The 19,848-nt window shown below is 41.5% G+C and overlaps 1 protein-coding gene across 2 annotated transcripts in view; it reads left to right on the top strand.

The window, feature by feature from the left end:
* PDZRN4 (PDZ domain containing ring finger 4) overlaps window positions 1-19,848 on the top strand; it is a 391,453-nt gene that overhangs the window by 9,346 nt on the left and 362,259 nt on the right. For both annotated transcript variants that reach the window (XM_048836019.2, XM_075124416.1), the window contains one exon: window positions 4,536-4,643. In XM_048836019.2, the coding sequence (XP_048691976.1) occupies window positions 4,536-4,643 (108 nt within the window). The remainder of the gene's footprint in view (window positions 1-4,535; window positions 4,644-19,848) is intronic.

Below are 19,848 nucleotides of genomic sequence, written 5' to 3'. Positions count from 1 at the left end.
CTGCCATCTTGGACTGCGAGTTCTGTGCTGCCCCCCTTAGAACCGAAGCACAAACTCTCGCCCCATGAATGCTGAATTCAGGTGGCAAAGACTGCCAAAGGATGCTGTATGTCACGTATCTATATTGTCTATTTAGGCTGGACCAGATTAATCCCCTTAGGCCTGGTCTACAGTGCGGGGGGGATCGATCTAAGATATGTAACTTCAGCTATGAGAATAGCGTAGCTGAAGTCAACGTATCTTAGATCGACTTAGAATCACTTACTTTGCGTCCTCGCAGTGCGGGATCAACGGTGGCTGCTCCCCCGTTGACTCCGCTTCCGCCTCTTGCTGTGGTGGAGTTCTGGAGTCGATGGCAAAGCGATTGGGGATCGATTTATCGCGTCTACACTAGATGCGATAAATCGATCCCCAATAGATCGATCACTACCCGCCAATGCGGTGGGTAGTGTAGACATGGCCTTACTCTCATCAGGTAACACCTTACTTTATAAAAAGTCACATTGAGTAAGGTGTAATTTTATATGAGTAAAAGTATCCCTTGTAATCCCTTGTAGTCTAAGAAAAGTTATATTTCTCATATCTGATGTGGACACTCAGTAGAAATCTGTTTGTTTACCTTAGAACATTTTTGAACCTGTTCATTTTTGGATCTCTTTTTAGGATGTGAGGCATGAAAAATTGAGGGGGTAGGCAGCAGTTGTTGATTTACCAGCACTTAATTTAGAGCAATATTGTCAACTTGAAATCTAGTCAGAAGGCAAGCTCTTCAGGACAGTTACTGTATATTTGTACAGTACCTAGCACAGTGGGGTGGAATCTTGATTGTGGTTTTGCTGTGAAAAAGACCCACACAAAGGACCCAATCCTGCGAACTCTTATATACATGAATAGTCCCGTTGGTCAGGGCCTAACTGACAACATACAAAGTGCTGTAAAATGTACACAATAAAACAAACTGGGAAAACAGCCTCTTTCAGACATAGATATTTTTGTTGTTGTTTGTAACATTAAATAATAGGGCTGTCAAGTGATTAAAAAAATTTATCGCAATTATTCTTTTAGTAGTGCGATTAATCGCACTGTTAATAATAGAATACCATTTATTTAAATATTTTGGATGTTTTCAAATATATTGTTTTCAATTACAACACAGAATACAAATTGTACAGTGCTCACTTTTTATTTTTGATTACAAATATTCGCACTGTAAAAAAACAAAAGAAATAGTATTTTTCAGTTCACCTAATACAAGTACTATAGCACAATCTCTTTATCATGAAAGTTGAACTTACAAATTATGTACAAAAAAACTGCATTCAAAATTAAAACAATATAAAATCTTAGAGCTTGCAAGTCCACTCAGTTCTATTTCTTGTTCAGCCAATCATTCAGACAAGAAGTTTGTTTACATTTGCAGGAGATAATGCTGCCTGCATCTTGTTAACAATGTCATATGAAAGTGAGAACAGGCATTCTCATGGCACTGATGTAGCCGGCGTTGCAAGATATTTACGTGCCAGATGGCTAAAGATTCATACAATAACTCCTCACTTAAAGTCATACCGGTTAACATAGTTTTGTTGTTACGTTGCTGATCAATTAGGGAACATGCTCATTTAAAGATGTGCAATGCTCCTTTATAACGTTGTTTGGCAGCCGCCTGCTTTGTCCACTATTTGCAGGAAGCGCAGCCTGTTGGAGCTACCTGGTGAGGGCTTGGAACCAGAGTGGACCAGCAGCCCCCCTATCAGCTCCCTGCCCCCCTAAGTTCCCTGTGCGGCAGCCACCCACCAGGCTATCAATTGCTGGGCAGTTCAGCTGTCCCTCCCCCCACTCCCATGTGCTGCTCCTGCCCTCTGGCTTGGAGCTACTCCTGGGAGCCTCCTGCTTGCTGTGCAGAGGTGGGGAGAAGAGGAGTGTGAATGTCAGGATGTCCCCCTCCCACCGCTCCTGTCCCCCACTTCTGTACCTTATCTCCACAGGGACAACAATACCACAGGGCTCAGGATGGAGGGAGCTTGCTGGCAGCAGCTGCTGGCTCAATTTGCTAATCTACTTAAAAAGCCAGTGTATTTAGAGTGGCATCAGTGTACTTAAAGGGCCAATATGCATCTCTCTCTCTCACATACAGGGTGAGTGTCTCTGTCTCTCTCTGCCATGCTGTTTCCCCTTCCTCCATTTGTGCTGGCTTCTAGAGGCTACATTAACAACAATGTGTTAACCCTTGATGGCTCAGCCCAGTGCTAGTTCATCATTTAGCAGTAGGGCATTCCCTAGGAAATATCCCACCCTCTTTCACCCTCTGACTTCACCACCTCAACCAAGCTTCACAATCATCATTGCTGTGTACAGTATTACATTGTTTGTTTAAAACTGATACACACACACACACAGAGTGTGTGTGTGTATAATATAGTCTTTTGTCTGGCCATTTTTTTTCCTGGAACCTAACGCCCCCCCCCATTTACATTAATTCTTATGGGGAAATTTGATTTGTTTAACATCTTTTCGCTTAAAGTAGCATTTTTCCGGAACATAACTACAACATTAAGTGAGGAGTTACTGTATGTTCCTTCATGCTTCAACCACCATTCCAGAGGACATGCTTCCATACTGATGATGGATTCTGCTCGATAACAATCCAAAGTAGTGCGGACCGATGCATGTTCATTTTCATTATGTGAGTCAGATGCCACCAGCAGAAGGTTGATTTTCTTTTTCGGTGGTTCGGTTCTGTAGTTTCCGCATAGGAGTTTTGCTTTTTTAAGACTTCTGAAAACATGTTCCACACCTCATCCCTCTCAGATTTTGGAAGGCACTTCAGATTCTTAATCCTTGGGTCGAGTGCTGTAGCTATTTTTAGAAATCTTACATTGGTATCTTCTTTGTGTTTTGTCAAATCTGCAGTGAAAGTGTTCTTAAAACAAACGACATGTGCTGGGTCATCATCCGAGACTGCTATAACATGAAATATATGGCATAATGTGGGTAAAACAGAGCAGGGGACAAAATTCTCCCCCAAGGAGTTCAGTCACAAATTTAATTAATGCATTATTTTTTTAACAAGAATCATCAGCATGGAAGCATGTCCTCTGGAATGGTGGCTGAGGCATGAAGGAGCATATGAATGTTTAGCATAGCTGGCACGTAATTACCTTGCATTGTCAGCTACAAAAGTGCCATGCAAATGCCTGTTCGCACTTTCTGGTGACCTTGTAAATAAGAAGAGGGCAGCATTATCCCCTGTAAATGTAAGCAAACTTGTTTGTCTTTGTGATTGGCTGAACAAGAAGTAGGACTGAGTGGACTTGTAGGCTCTGAAGTCTTACATTGTTTTGTTTTTGAGTGCAATTATGTAACAAAAAACAATCTACAGTTGTAAGTTGCTCTTTCATGACAAAGAGATTGCACTACAGTACTGGTATGAGGTGAATTGAAAAATACTATTTCTTTTGTTTATCATTTTTACAGTGCAAGTATTTGTAATAAAAATAATGTACACTTTGATTTCAATTACAACACAGAATACAGTATATATGAAAATGTAGAAAAACATTCAAAATGCCTTTAATAAATTTCAATTGGTATTCTATTGTTTAACAGTGATTAAAACTGCAATTAATCGCGATTAATTTTTTTGAGTTAATTGCGCGAGTTAACTGAGATTAATTGACAGCCCTATTAAATAAATAAGCTCAAATAGAAAAGTGAGTTCTAAATTGACTGTGCCTCTTTAACTTCATTATATAAATCAGTAATTTATTAAAACTTATTTTAAGTCAAATGTTGGAAGTTTGGCATGCAGAGTTGGACTGGCACTACACCATACGTTTAAAAAAATAACTTTAATGTAATCAGAGCTGTCTATTGTATTATTCCAAATGTGGTAAATAACTTCTTAGCTGTAAGTTTGAACTTAAGTGAGTTTCATTTGGAAATGTGTAAAGATCAGCTTGAAAAAGGTTCTCCTTAGCATATCTTTACAGATTTCACAGTTGAGCGAGTTCTCAGTCTCCCATGTAAATAGGATCTATGAGGTTAACCAACTTCAGTAAAATCCCATCACTACTATATGTTACTAAATAGTGTTGCTTTATTTTCTAAGGAAAAAATATATGCAAACAGCAGTGTTAAAGAATGACTTTTCTTACTAACACATATGCTTCCTCCTTTTTTCTTTAATACATGATCTTTTTTATATACATTAGTCACATCTGCTAGAAGTGTGAGATTCACTTTAAATATTTTATCTAGGATCTGATTACTATTGCACCTTGTGTTTTCTGTAGACTAAACCAACGTCATAGATTACCTTGTCAAAAATGCTAGAATCGTTTATTAATGCTGTCATTTTGATTAACGCCTATTCTCTCTTAAGTTAAAAATCCCAAGTAGCTAAATCACTAGATAAAAAAAGAGAGCTCCATTTTTTAGATGGATTTGCATTTTGCATTGCTGAATATAGCACTGTCTCCTTTGTTGTACTAATATGGCTGTCTTTTATTTTGCAACTTCTATATTGCCCGGTACAGAACAATCAGGAGGATTCTTCACCTGAAGGAATTTATGTGTCAAAAATCTTGGAAGATGGACCTGCTGACAAGACAGAAGGCCTGCAAATTCATGACAAGATCATTGAGGTAAGAGTGAGAACAACACTTTGATGTGATAATGGCAGACTCACTGACCGTGGATTTGATATTTTCACAATGAATATGTTGTAATTTTCCTTCATTAGTGTGTGCTAGCAGAATTATTGTAAACTGAAGTGATCAAATGTTTATGAGATGTGTATATACCTCATGGATTTCTTGAACAGCTGAGTGTATAGAAGTGTTGGTATAAGGATTGTTTACTTTTTCAATTAAAGCTGTAGAAACTGACCAGGAAACCAGGAGTGGTATTCTGTTTTTCTTTATGATGGCTGAAGAGGAGGGTCAAATGGTGCTCCATAAATTCACCATTTTTATGTGAAATTGTTTTTGTCCTGAACAAGCGATATAGCTGTTATGCACCTGAAATGCTTCAAAGAAGCTGTATTGATAAATGATGTTCTGGGACTCTTTGAACAGTTAGGGAAGCTGCTCTTCTTTTTGATCAGTTAGTTGAACGCATGTTGTTTACCTATACCAATATAATTATTTTCCAATCACGTAATATTCAATTACAACCTATTAAAGTCTGTCCCCATATAAATATTTTCTTTTACTAAACAGAATTGAAAAGAGTTTGACTTAAAAACTAAAACAAAAAACTCGACCTGAACTCTTAAGAAAATGTTTTGTTTTTGTCTACCTCGTCAACATGGTTAACGTTAAAAGATGCAGCAAAATGTGTGGAAAAAGTTAATTTGCTTAGTTAGTGAATGGGTTCCTTGCTGTGTTATGACAGTGGAATTTTATGTCACAGCTGTAGTACAGCTGTGCCCTTTAATCACCGCACTTAACTGTAACTATAGTATGTTTGCTGCTGGTGCCACACTTTGACCTTGGTTTCAGTGACGGTGCAGAAGCATTGTTTTAACTTGAGAATTGAACAGCATTCCAAAACAAGACAAATGGAAACAAGTAGATCAAGAAATTGATACGAAAGGTAGCTGGCATCTGGCACCATTTCCTTATTAAGGAGTTGACACCTGAAGTGTTTCAGTGCTGTTTGAATACTGGCATTGCTTTCATTGTAGGGAGCCTAACAGGATTTTTTTTGTTTGTTTTTGTTTTGGAAAAAGAGAGCGAGCACATGCGCTTCAACTGGCTGAACTATATATACACTTGTTTAGCAGGGAACAGAGTTGGCTGTAATTATGCTGAACTTGCAATGTGCCCTTTATCTACACAGAGCTCTTGTATTAGAATTTTCTAGCAGCAGCATTATAGCTCAGAAAACAAATTTATTTTCCTCTGATCTTATCGTAGCACTCTTCATGTATTGTTCGATAGAGACTGTGTTGCCATAAGGTTTGATACGTTTACTCAAACTTTTATTCTTCATTTTACTATTTTTTCAAAGTATTTTTGTTTTTAATGAAAAAGGTGAAACTTTTTTTACATGGAGGAAAGGGTGCACAGACCAAAATTAATTAAGCTATAAGAGCTCTTGCCTTTCTGTCTGAAGTTACATTTTAGAGAATTTGAGCTATATAAGGAATATGAATGCTGGTATTTAAAGTGTCAGTAGAGCTTAAGTTCCATATGAAAATGTCCTACATAAAAATTATGAAATAGAAAATTAACTCCTGCTCCGCTGTTTTAATAATTTTATGCTACATGGCTGAAGGTTGATCTTTTGACAGCATTAGCCCATCTTTTACTGTGATACTCTATAGCTTCTTAGTTTTTATTATGGTTTTTTTGTCGTTTGGGAAGGATTTCAAGAAAATCTAGGGAGAAACTACAGAACAGCTAAACATTTTATTAAAAACATTAGTGCTGCAGCATTTAATCAAAATGAGGAGAAAAAAATCAACTTCAGCCTTTCTAAATAAAATCTGAATTAGTAACTACCTCTGTAATGCTATGACTTTGCCAGTATAAACATCTGGAGTTAAAAGGTTGAAATTTACCTTGGCAATACATGAATATCAATATCTTCTCACACCAGAATGCTCTGGAAGTCTGTACTACTGCTGTCTTGTTTAAAGGATCAACATGAATGTTTTCACTGTGAGGAAATGAGTCAGACTGTGTATTTGTTATCAGGAATGTTGGCAAATATACAGAATGAGAGACAATTTTGGTGAGGAGAAAACCGGAACCAGATCTCCTTATTTTTGGTTATTCTGCAGCCGTTCAGAGATCAGACCAAATGTGTGATATATGTGTGTGTTTAAAAGAGATCATTTTGCAGCAATCAAGTGCAGAAATAATTGATGTTGTTTTGGGAGTTTGTAATGACTTCAATTAGTTGTTTGGCTTTGTGGTGCTCATTATAGTCTTTTAGCAGCGCGTAGCTAATGGGATAATGGACAGAACTATCCCATTAAATTGGAAGAAAATCAGCATAGGCATAACAGTCTGTTCTCAAGCCGTGTTTCTAAATAAAGAAGGTAATTAGTTTTAGTGCTTTATCAGACGTTTAACAAACGTTAACTGCAAATGGTTGACAAGGGTGAGTTTGTGCAAACTTTAGATGACTGCTCCAAGCGTTAACTTAGTGCAATGAATGGATTTCACAGTAATGTGATACTGGCAGCTGGAATTGTGAATTAAGTCTAGCAGACTTAATTGTCACCACTTTTCACTACCCATTCGTCACAACCTCGCACAGACTACCAGAAAGTTTGCAAATCAATTAGTCTTACTTTAAAGGATGCTAAAATATGAGATTTCATTTCTCTGTGAACATATTCTATGTAAGTGGAAGAAACAGGTCATACAAAGTACTCAAGTTCAGCTGTGGATAGAGAAACTCGCATTCTCAGTGTGTGGATACTGGAATCTACATTTGTTTGTTGTCTCAAGTATTGGGGTTATATGGACTTAAATGTCATTAGCTTTTCTTATACTTCAGAACTTGCACAATTTTAATAGATGTCTGCTAGTTAGTAGACTAAGGCCTTATCTGCACTATGGGGATAAGTTGACCTAGGTTATGCAACTCCAGCTATGTGAATAGCGTAGCTGGAGTCGATGTAGCTTAGGTCAACTTACCCCGGTGTCTACACTGCGCTGTGTTGATGGGAGACACTCTCCCGTTGACTTCCCTTACTCTTCTTGTTCCAGTGGAGTACCAGAGTCAATGGGAGTGCAATCTCCCGTCGATTTAGAGGGTTTTCACTAGATCCGCTAAATCAACCCGTGGTGCATCGATTGCTGCAGCATCGATCCCCGGTAAGGGTAGACATCTCCTAACATACAAGCCCTAGGTAAGTATGAAAAGGGATCCCACCAGGAAAAGTTGAGTGCCAACAGTCTGAATAGCGAAGGCCCAGTGCCTTCACTCACATGAAAGGGTCTTAGTGCGCCAATTTTTGCCACAATACTGTTACTCCTTTGCAGAGGGGTAGTAGACTTCAAGGCCTTGCATGTCGGTTTCCAGTGTTTGCCTTTGCTGATGCTAATAGCCTTCTAAAACAGGGGTGGGCAAACTTTTTGGTGTTAGGACCACATCGGGGTTCCGAAATTGTATGGAGGGCCAGGTAGAGAAGGCTGTGCCTCACCAAACAGCCTGGCCCCTGCCTCCTATCCACCCCCTCCCACTTCCCGCCATCTGACTGCCGCCCTCAGAATCCCCGACCCATCCAACCCTCCCTGCTCCTTGTCCCCTGACTGCCCCCTCCCGGGACCTCCCCCTCCCAGGACCTCCCGCCCCTAACCGCCCCCTTGGGACCCCACCCCCTATCCAACCCTCCCTGCCTCCTGACTACCCTGACCCCTATCTACACCCCCAGCCCCTGAGAGTCCCCCAGGACTTCCACGCTATTCAACCCTCCCGCTCCTTGTCCCCTAACTGCCCCCCTGGGACTCCACCTCCTATTCAGCCCCCCCACCCCCGCCCGCGCCCAAAGCCCCTTTTGGAATGTGGCCCTGCGAACATGGGCAGAGAACTCAAGAGGAGCAGAGGTAGCTGCTCCACCGGAGAGAAGCGGCAGTTTCCTGTTCAAAGTGCCACTTCTCTCTGGCTGGCTGCACGGCTGTCTGGTGCTCCTCCTGAGTCCTCCACCCGCATTTGCCGCGCTCCCACCACCCGCACATCCCGCCTGCTCCCCTGAGGCTGCAGATGAGCCTCCCTCCCTGCTCTCTCTTGCCCCCGCAGTGCAGCCCCCCTCTCCGTCCCGTGAGGGGGTTGTGCCGGTGCTGAGCTGCCTGAGTGGCAGGCCCTGGGTTCCCCTGTTGTTGGGGGGGTCCCGTGCCAGGGCACCCTGTGTTCACTAGTAAATCCTCCCCTGAGCCACACTGCCTGGCCGGAGCCAGCCATGCCGCCGCGCTGCCCAGAGTGCTGGCGGCACGGCGAGCTGAGGCTGCGGGGAGGAGGAACAGCGGGTGAGGAGCCGGGGCTAGCCTCCCTGGCTGGGAGCTCAAGGGCTGGTTGGGACTGTCCCGCAGGCTGGATGTGGCCTGCGGGCCATAGTTTGCCCACCTCTGTTCTAAAACCATGATATGAAAATGACATGATTCTAGACAGTTTCATTGCTGCCCACAGGGTTCAGATGGGCAGTTTGACTGCTGACCTATTTTGTTTGTTTTACCCTGCTGCTTTTGTTAAAGCTATGGACGCTAGAGCTGGCTCTCTGAAGACTGAGGAAGACATCATTGCCTCAGTTTAATCAGTTCATATTTAGAAGGTTTTATTTACAACCATAAGGCCTGTTCTTTTTTCTGAATGGCATGCAATGCTCTTTGGTGTAGAAGAATGGGTGATAAAAAAGACCAATAGGTTCAACCCTGCAGGTATGTGAGTTGAGATGTCTTAGTGCTATAAGAGGAGTTACATGAAGAGACAGACTTCAAAATGAAAGTATTAGGGTGGAAGTCAAAGTCCTTGATATGGATGACAAAGTTCAGGATGTGCAACTTTGCTGGTTTGGACACACACAAACGATGAATGAAGGAGACCTGGTGAAGATAACATGGTGGGGGAATGTGGTAGGAAAGAAACCCTGAGCAAAGCCAAGGAAGTGATGGATGGATTTCATCAAAGAAGATGGTAAGCAGATGGACCTTAGTATCTCCTGGGTCAGACAAAGCTAGCAGATGTTTGCACAATGATGGGATAAGTGGAAGAAGGATAGATTAAAATCTACAAAAAATTATATTTCTTCCCCTCTTGTTTGGTCTTTACATTCATCCAAAAATTGTGATTTGAATTTTTCAAGCTCTGTTGTACTTGGTAGAACTCAAATTATCCTGCATAATGCCATCAAGTTATCAAAATTAAATAACCTACGTTTGTCTCTTCATTGCAATGTTATGCATAGAACATATTTCCGAGGTAGAGCTTGTAAATTGGGTTTCATCTCTCTTATTCTATTTCCCTCTTTGTTGTTTTCACTTTTTAAAGAATGCATCCCTGATGAATTTCTAGCACATGTCCACAAAGCCAGTTTCAGTAAAGTCTGAAGGCTTTTACCAGCACAGTGGTTCTCAACGTATTTGTCGTTAGCGGCCCACAATTAGAGTTGCCAGGCTTCCAGTTTTCGACTGGAATGCCTGGTTGTAAAGGGACCCTGGTGGCTCTGGTCAGCACCACTGACCGGGCCATTAAAAGTCTGGTTGGCAGTCCAGCGGGACTAAGGCAGGCTCTCTGGCTCCCCGTGGCTCCCAGAAGTGGCTGGCATGTCCGGCTCCTAGGCGCAGGGGTGATGAGGGGAGCTCCGCGTGCTGCCCCTGCCCTGAGTGCCACCTTTGCAGCTCCCATTGGCTCCCCACAGCCATTGGGAGATGCGGGGGTGGAGCCTGCGGGCATGGAGCTGCCTGGATGTCCCTGCACCTAGGGGCCAGGTCGGACATGGCAGCTGCTTCCGAGAGCTGCATGGAACCAGGGCAGGCAGGGAGCCTGCCTTAGCCCCGCTGCGCTGCCAACCAGGAGCTGCCTGAGGTAAGCTCCGCCCAGCTGGAGCCTGCACCCCAACCCTTGGCCCCAGGTTGGAATCCCCTCATGCACCATAACTCCCTTCCAGAGCCCGCACCCCAACCCGCTGCCCCAGCCCTCAGCCCCCTCCCACACCCAAACGCCCTCCTGGAGCCTGGACTCTGCAACCCCTCCCACACACCAACCCCCTGCCCTAGCCCATTGCCCCCTCCTGCACCCTGAACCCCTCATTTATGGCCCCAATCCAGAGCCCTCACCCCCTCCCATACCGCAATCCCCTGCTCTGGCCCAGTGAAAGTGAGTGAGGGTAGGAAACAGTGAGCAACGGAGGAAGGAAGGATGGAGTGAGTGCGGGGCGGGGCCTTAGAGAAGGAGCGGGGCAGGGGCGGGGCTTTGGGAAAGGGACGGGCAGGGCAAGGGTGTTTGGTTTTGTGCGATTAAGAAGTTGGCAACCCTACCCACAATGTGTTACCTGGGCTGCAGTTTGAGAATCACAATGCCCCCCTCAAACCCTCCTACAGACCCCTATGCCCAATGCCCCAGTCTACCCACAGATCTCTCCACAGAGTGGGGCCAGGAGCATACCCCATGCTTGGGGCTGCAGGGCAGCCCCTACCCTGCTACTCCCACCACGTGGCAGCCCCAACCCCCCTGACTGTGCCACGTGGCAGCCCCAAGCCTGGACCCTGCTGGGTAGCCCTGAGCCCAGACGCTGCAGCGTGGGGCTGGGCAACAAGGCAGGGCAGCCCTGAGTCCAGACCCCGCTGCCTGCGGCTGGGCAGCCCGGCAGCCCCGACCCCATACTCCGTCATGTGGGACAGGGCAGCCAGGGCCCTGGGCAAGGGGGGCTGGGACTCCAGACCCTGCCACACCGGGCAGGGTGGCAGGGCAGCCAGGGCTCTGTACCCCACTGTACCAGGTGGTGCGGCAACCTGCCCCTTTGACTCTGTGGGCCCAGCAGCCTTTAAGCACACAGCTGGGCCACAGCTGTGTGCTAACTGGGCCACATGCAATTGAGTACCGCTGTATTAGCAGAAGGAACTTGCATCTGTAAAGTGTCTAACCAGAAACTTTTAAACTATTGCTAGACTGCTAACTGAGCTCTGTGTCAACCCTGTGATGTTTTACCTTCTTCGTGTTTCTGTCATTACATTCATTATGTTGCCGAAGCAAAATCTCTGATATTTATCATGTTTGTTTTGCTTAGGATATCCACTGTTAGATTACATCTGTAGAAGTAGTGAGTTTAGAAACAGTCTTGCTGGGATCAGAGCAATTTGGAATGGCTCTGAATCCAAGTTCATGATGGACCAATAGACGATGGGTAGTAGCAGGGGAATGCTTCCTTAATGGACACATCACATGGTTAAGGTATGGTATATATCACATTGTTTTATAAGACAAAGTAGGTTTTGTTTAGTCATCTAAAACCACAGTAGTTTTGGCAAAAGATGCTTCAGTAGTCCATACAGAACATTAGACTTGCAAACCTTAATTCAGATAATATGATGATCCTGGACCATACTCTGTCCTCATTGGAGGTGAATAGGGGTAAACAGGGGCAGAATTTGGCCCAGTATATTTTGCTTTCAAGCAAAGACTAAAAATATAGTAGCTAGGTAGTGGAGATTTTTTTTCTATGTTAATGGAATAGCATTGTATAATAAATTATCTGTATGCAATTGTTAATTCTAGTTAAGATCCCTTAGACTGTTGGTTCCATGGAGACTTAAGTTTGCAAACAGATTAAATACTGTTTTGACACTTTGTAATATTGTAGGTTCTCAAAGAATTATAAAATGTCTTGACTTACAACAGGCTTTTTCCTTTGTGTATTTTAAAGGTAACTGAAAGGGTTTTTACCTGCTAAGAACTGAATTTGCGCCTAAATCCTGCAAATTGCTTAAACTCATGCTTATGTTTAAGCATGAGTTGTGCAGCTGATTTCACAACTCTGGGACTACTCTCATGCATCAGGTTAAGCATGTGTTTAAGTACTGCCCAGGATTTGGGGCTCAATGTTTAGTCTGTGTCTCACAACAGATAATGACATTGCTAACTGTAGCACAGGGCAGAGAATTACGTTCATGTCATTCCTTGTGCTACTTTAGTGTTAGTGATGTGCTCCTCTATTGAAGGAGATACACCAAACCTTTAAGTGATGGCAGATAGATAAGGGGGGAATCGTATTTTCAGATATTTGAATTTGTTTAGAGATTTTTTGTTTATAGTATTTAAGTCCATACATATGTTCAGTTTGAGATCTTAAATAGTTTTGCAAAATTTGGTTGAAACTATCTGGGGACAAAAGCACAGGGAAGGTGGTAGTGAAAAGGAAGGAGTGTGGTGAGTATGCAACATATTTCTTCCTCTGAGCCTACAGAATCCCTCTGTACAAACAGTATGTATTTGGGATTCTTTGGATTTGCATTGAAAAGATGAAAGGCATTTTCAGACAGTGTTCCTTAAATAGTTTGGTAAATTCAGTAGAAAATTCAGTGGGATTTCCTGCTGCTCACAGAAGCATTAACTTCTGCTCTGCATATTTTACCCATCTCAGGCATATGAATTTGAGGAGAGGTTGATGTAAATTTGAGTAGATGGATAGCACTACCACCAAGCTGGCTGTGTTCTCAGGCAGAGCAGATCATGGTAAATCAGCGGTAAACCCCTTTATGGATCTTTCAAGATCCATAGCTGGTGTTGTTGCCATTCATCACAGATCCTCAGATTTTGCATGAAGGACAGGCCACACCCTGGCCCTTTCACAATGACACTAATCCATCTCCCAATGGGATGTGTCAGAAACTCTGCAAATTGAAACTCCGAATTTCTCTGAATGCTGTGTTTCAGTTTGTGCTTGCTGCATGTTCATTCCTTCTCCCTTTTTTCTCAGTCTATTTTTTTAAAATTTACCATTAAGTTTCTAAAGGAATAAAACTCTAACTCTTGGATTTCCAGAATCGATCAATAAAGATAATAGGCAGTTTACATGGAAGGCATGTTTGCAGTAAATTCTATTCTGTGCCGTTTCTTATACCCTGCTCATTACGCTAGTATCTGAGTAGCGTTCAGTAGCACATTGAGCAATGTTACTAACATGTGTCTCATTTTTTCTCTCATCCCCTCCCCAGGGGGAGAAGTGGATCTGCAGCGGAGTGTTTTGTTTTGGAATTTTTTTAAATTACATACACACATGTTGCTATGACTTTATTAGAGAAGACAAGCTCAAAGCAATTAACCTTGCGCTTGAGTGGTTAGGTTTGTGATGGTTCTTAATTCCTAATGCCATAGTCTCAACCAGTCCTTGAGAAAGGTCCGTCTCTTTTACAGATGAATTTTACCTTATTGTAGAAAGTTCCGTTATGTCAGAGGAGTGAAGTTGTCAACCATGGTCTTCATCATGGACCTTTAGTCGATCTTTTACATATCCTGGGCCCAGTATTCAATCTGGAGCTGAAACAAAAGACATGGTTAGTTACAAAAGGATTGAGAGTATGGAAGGCATTTTCAGACAGTGTTCCTTAAACCATCTAAATGGTTGGAGAATAGACAAAGTTAAAAGCTTCAAGAGCTTTGCAGTACTGACTGGAGAGGGCTTGCTCTTTGAAGCTCACATGATGAGAACTGGCTGGAATAATTAATAGTAGACCCAGCTGTGAGTGACTCTGATGAGGCTAAAGAGAATAGTACACTAAGCTTGTTGCTTAGAAGTTCTTAAGGAAGTTTGAGAAGGCTGTGCCTCAGTGAACACATGCTGCTGTATTCCTAGCAGTTTTTTAGTGTTTTCACAAAGTAAAATGAATAGAACCTTCTTCAACCTTTTGTAAAAGGTTGTTCTTTATTGTGGGTTGAGTCAGCTTCACAATGAGAGGAGAGACAGCTGACATGTTGTGTGAATGCAGTGTTTTATCTTCTTAACCCGTTGAATTGTAGCTGCTTTTGCAGTCCAAAGGCTGTATGCCCCAAGAGCTTTGATATTCTCTGCCCTTTTTCTTAATCAGTTAATTACATTTGTAAGAAGTAGCTAATCACTGTTCTCTGTAATCTGAGGCTGAGCGAAGAAAGCCATTAGTGTCTACCAATGCAGAAATGCTCAAAAAGAATAGTCATTATTCATGACTTCACTGGGGCTGGGTTTCTTTAAAAGATTAATAACCTAATTTTCAGATTGCTGCGAGATACTGTAATGTTTTGAACAAGTGAGTGCTCCTCCAGCTAACTCATGAGTGGGAATAGTCAGGAATGAATATGTAGCTTATGCTTTTAAGATGTGTGGAAAGAAATTGAGTGAATATACAAAAGATACCTTTGTGAAAACCTTTTTCCCCACAAATTCAATATTCTGCAGAACTGAAAATTCTATAGTGTTCGAGGAAATCATTCTCAGATTAGAAAGATCAGATGTGGCATTTTCTAGATGCAGTCCAAGTCAGTTTTAAATAAAATCAAATGTTATGAATTGGTTCCATTGGTGACTAATAAACTGTCTTACTGTGAGACCTAGATTTCAGACTCCTTCTCGGACTTTCACTAATGGGGCTGTGAAAGGCTGAAGGCATCTAGGCAGTCACTTTTCAGTGAGAATGGTGCATGTTGTGTTGTCCTCAAGTTGGTTGGCTGAAAGGGGGTAAAATAGTGCGGAGGACAAATAATATGTATTTTTAGTAAATGGATATCTTAGTTGTGATTTTGTTTTTAATGAAAAATATTTCTAATACATATCTTTTTCTGTAGACCCAACCAAATTGCACTGCTGATGCAGCACAGGGGACAGAGTGAGTGGAATGTTAGAAATTTCTCTTCTTTCAGATGAGGCTTTATGCACAGGTTTATTCTGCCCATCTGTGGTGGTTGGCTTGTACCTAATGTTAGTAAGATGAATGAATCCAATGACTCCACCTATTCTTACTCTCTTCTTGAATATCTAGTGGTAAAATGCTTTTATAGACTGGACAAAATAAGAAAAATGCACCAATCATTGCACTTAACATGATGCAACGTGGACAGTTGTTAAGAAACTGAGTTTATCACTTGAGGTGATATAATGTAGCATGAAACATCACCAAGTACAAGGCTACTGACTGCTGCATGATATGTTCATGGAGAAAAACATATTGGATATTATCTCTCTTACGTGACAAATAAGAGGATTTCAAGGAGACTGCTGAGGAAGGCAGAATAGAGAACAGGTATTATATGATACCAGCATTCAACCAAACTGCCCATGAGATTTGCCATGTATGTGGCTTAGAACTTGGACATTTCCTTTTAAGTGGACTCTCTCAATCTTAACATGGCTCAGCTCTCAAAGAGTTTGATTTCTAAAGTCCTCCTAGCTGCCTGCAGGAAAGGGCATACAACTTGAAATGAAGGAGGTTTCCTGTCTTGTGTGAATTCAAGCAGCTGGATCCCTGCATTTCTGATTGATCAGGGCTAGCCCTAGACACGTGGCAAGTGTGTGGCCATAGGGCCCCCATGCTGACAGCAACCCTTTTCAGCACACATGTATAACCTTGCCCACCAGCTGTGTACTTTTGAATAGTAGCTTCTGTTGCAATCCAAAGGCTATATGTTCCCACTAGCTTTCAAATTATTCTTCTCTTCTCCTTAATAGGTTAATTATGTTTGTAACAGGTACATTAATAAACATTTCAGGCAATTATGTTTGCACAGGGTACCTCAAACCTGAAAACTGAACGTGGGGTCCCAGCCCTTCATTCTCCTGGAATGACCAGCAACCTCACCCAAATCAAATACCATCTGCTGATGCCAGATGTGGTAGGTGGTTTCTGAGGTGTGGCTGGGGCCTCACACAGCTTGTTTTGTTCAGGTTCCTGCATAACCTAAATCCAGCTTTGCGCTTGATTGCCTTTAACATCTTTAGAAACGTTGCCAAAAGAGAGATGCTAACTGCACTGAGAAGCAAGCTAGTTGCAAGTTTGTCTTTCTGATGTTCTTTGATAGGTAAACTAATCACAATGCAGTCTCTAGTTTAGGAGGTTTATTGAGAGAGTGACAAACTGAAAGCCTTCCATATAAAAACCTACATACAGTATCAAAGATTATTACTGAGTTCCCTGTACATTTTCAAAAACTTCAAAAATGTTTTACTTTCAACATTTTTTAAAACAGACTGATTTTCCTTTTAGAAAATTTACAAAATGTTTGTTTTTCCTGGTTTCCCTTTTACCATTCAAAAAGGATGATGCAGGGAACAGAAACAAAAAGTGTTATTTTCGTTTGTTTGTTTTTCATCAGAAAAATTCCCCAGACATTTTTGAAGAAGTAAAATGTGCACAACGTTTTACATAAGAACACCCATATTGGGTCAACCAGTGGTCCATCTAGCCCAGAACACTGTCTTCTTACAGTGGTCAGTGCCAGATGCTTCACAGGTAATGAACAGAACAGGGTAATTATTGAGTGATCCATCCCCTTCTGACAGTCAGAGGTTAGGGGCATCCAGAGCATGGGTTGTGTCCCTAACCATTTTGGCTTATAACCATTGATAGACCCTATCCTCCATGAATTTATCCAATTTGGGTGTTTTTTGGTGGGGGGGGGGGGCGGTGGAGGAGTTGTTTAACTGTTGTGACATTCTTAATATGGAACTGGCTTTTTTTTCCTTCTCAGTAGAAGCTAGTGAATTAGTATTCGCACCCAAATAATTAGTTCTTCCCAAGTATCATCTTTTAGCTAATCAGTCACCAGGTCTGGCTTATATTATCATCTACAATTCAGAGAATGCTGTCAGTGGAGAACGTTGAGGGCAGAGTTTTAACCTTATCACCGACAAATCCTGTCATTTGTTGGTTAAAGGCCTGGGGTTACATTATTGCTCTCCTACTGTTGTCACTAATCAGTATTTTACACAGTTAAAATACAAAATTAAAGTAGTGCTGGTATATTAAAGAGTCTGCCTTCTGTATAAGCTATGTTGTGTGATTTGTCCCACTCTTTTGTATTTTATCTGTTTGGACTTAAAGCATTATGGGTCAGAGACCTGGCTTATTCTATGTCTTTAAAGAGCATAGGACACAAAATATTATTTATGTAATAGATAAATAATAATAAACAGTATAAATAAAGTGTCTGTAATACAACATAAAACAGTATCTTCCTAGTGGTGAACATTCTGCTTTGACTTTTCACTTGGTCTGACCCTGGAGTCCCTTTTTATTTAGGAACAAGGGGGAATCTAACTGACCAGAACATAGCCAAAGCTAAAGAAAGCTCTGGAAGCTTGGCTCTTCGTGCTAATTTAGCTTATTGTATCTAATGTTTAATGGGGACAACTGAAATGTGCTGTCTGCCTATGAATATTCATTGTAGTGAGCCAGATGTTTTGCTGACTGTTTTGTTAACAGTCTGCAATATTTTAAGGGATTTACGAGCACAAATAACACTGAAAGTCAACTGTTTTCAACTGTTGTATGGGCACATCTAGTTATGGAGCATAAGTTCCTTGTTTCAGAGTCCTCCTTGTTGCTCTGTAGCTGTCAAGTGCAGATATATGTGATGATACCTACAGAGAAAGGGTTACTTTCCTGTGAGATTTGTTCCTTGAAAGCAGTATTCTCCATTGATTAATGCTCATCCACCCCTTTTCATGTGTCTTGTACACTCGGACCCTAAAAAGGACCTTTTGGATTTGTGTCAGTTATTACCTCATGTATGATTCCAGAATTCTCTCAAAAAAATTTTTTAGGATTGCCAATTCCATTCTTCAGAAGATTTGTAACCCAAGAATTTCTAATATACTAGCTTCATAGAAAACAATTAAAGGTGAAGTAATATACCCTGGAATCCTTCAAACTTGCACAGAATGAGTGTTTATCCAACTCTATATTGATGCAACATTTTACGTCTCTGTATTTACATGTATATGTGCATGTATATCAAATATGGAGTATTTGGATGCATTGTACACCAGAAAATTGGCAGAGTTTGTGTAAATACATGCAAATTGCTCTGGATGTTGTTTGCATTTTAGCTCTGAATATGACGTCAGCACCTTGTCAAAGGACTTTCCCTTCCTGGGAGACCTCCAGGGAGGGTGTAGGAGTGGGGATCTAATGAACTTCTTGCTGCTGTGATTTACAGTGTGTTTTATGGGGGTAGAAAGAAAGAAACTGAAAAAACAAAATTGACTTGATATTACAATGTGTATTCGAAAAGGTAAATATCAGTGAAATTTGGCCCTTCAGACTGGTTTAAAAATGCTGTATCTTTTCTATGAAAAGTTTTGAATGAGATAAATAAAGTTTGTATTTTTTCCTGAAAGTTTTATTTCTGCCCCATGCCTTTCTCTTCTTTTTTTCCCCATCCAAACCATTGCTTTAGTCTTCACTGACAGCATCTCCCTCAGCTGTGGTCTCATTGTGACTCTACCTCTTATCATGGTCCAAATTATCTCCAGTTGTTACATGTGTGTTTTGGAGACAGAAGCATAAATCAAGATCCCTTTTTAATGTTTTTGTTTGTTTCAGAAACATTGAGGTAAAATGAAAACATTTTAAATGGTGATTTGGTTTGTTAGTAATGGAGGTGAGGCGTGTGGACAGTGAAATAGACAATGAAGCCTGGTCCTAATGAAATAGAGGCCTCAAGTCATATACACTCTAAAATTCTGCATTGAATATTTCATTTTCTTGTTTCCAATTCAATATCAGCTGACACACCTCAATATCTTTTGTTGTCTGCTTTATTGATGTGATGTCCTCAAACCTTATCTTCTGCTTGCAGAAATAGATACATTAGTGGAGGCTGTGTATCTCCACTGAGCTGGAATGTTGTTACTGTGGGCTCGTGAGCTCAACACCCATGGGTGTTCACTCCCGTGGAACACTTGATCTCTGCTATTAATTAGAAAAGCATTTAGGACATTATTGTTCCTATGTATATGCTAAGCCATCCATTTATTACCAACAATCTACTTGCACTGTACAAAACACTGAAATACAAGAACTTGTAATCTAAAGAAAGTTAGAACACACTGGGAAACCCATAGGAGGAAATATCTGTAGTGGTGGGGCTGCTGCTACTTATGACTCTTGAATCACTCTTGTGGGTTTATAGTTTACATGATGCAATTTAACTGTATATTGTTTCAGTTGAATTTGAGTACCTGTGGCATGTAGTTGCTCTGTAGATTGCTCTTTACTGTATAACCAGTACACTATTTACTGCATCTAATTTTGTGCATGGAGGTACATGTTCAAGTGAAAGAGAGGTTTCCTTATTTTATTCACTTTCTGTACTTACATTAAAATATTCCCAGGGCCCAAACTGGCATTTCTTGTTTGTCTAAAT

This window comes from Caretta caretta, chromosome 1 (assembly GCF_965140235.1).
Source record: "Caretta caretta isolate rCarCar2 chromosome 1, rCarCar1.hap1, whole genome shotgun sequence".
Taxonomy (NCBI): domain Eukaryota; kingdom Metazoa; phylum Chordata; order Testudines; family Cheloniidae; genus Caretta; species Caretta caretta.
Note: the sequence above shows the minus strand (reverse complement) of the source record. Positions and strands in the feature narration are given on the sequence as shown.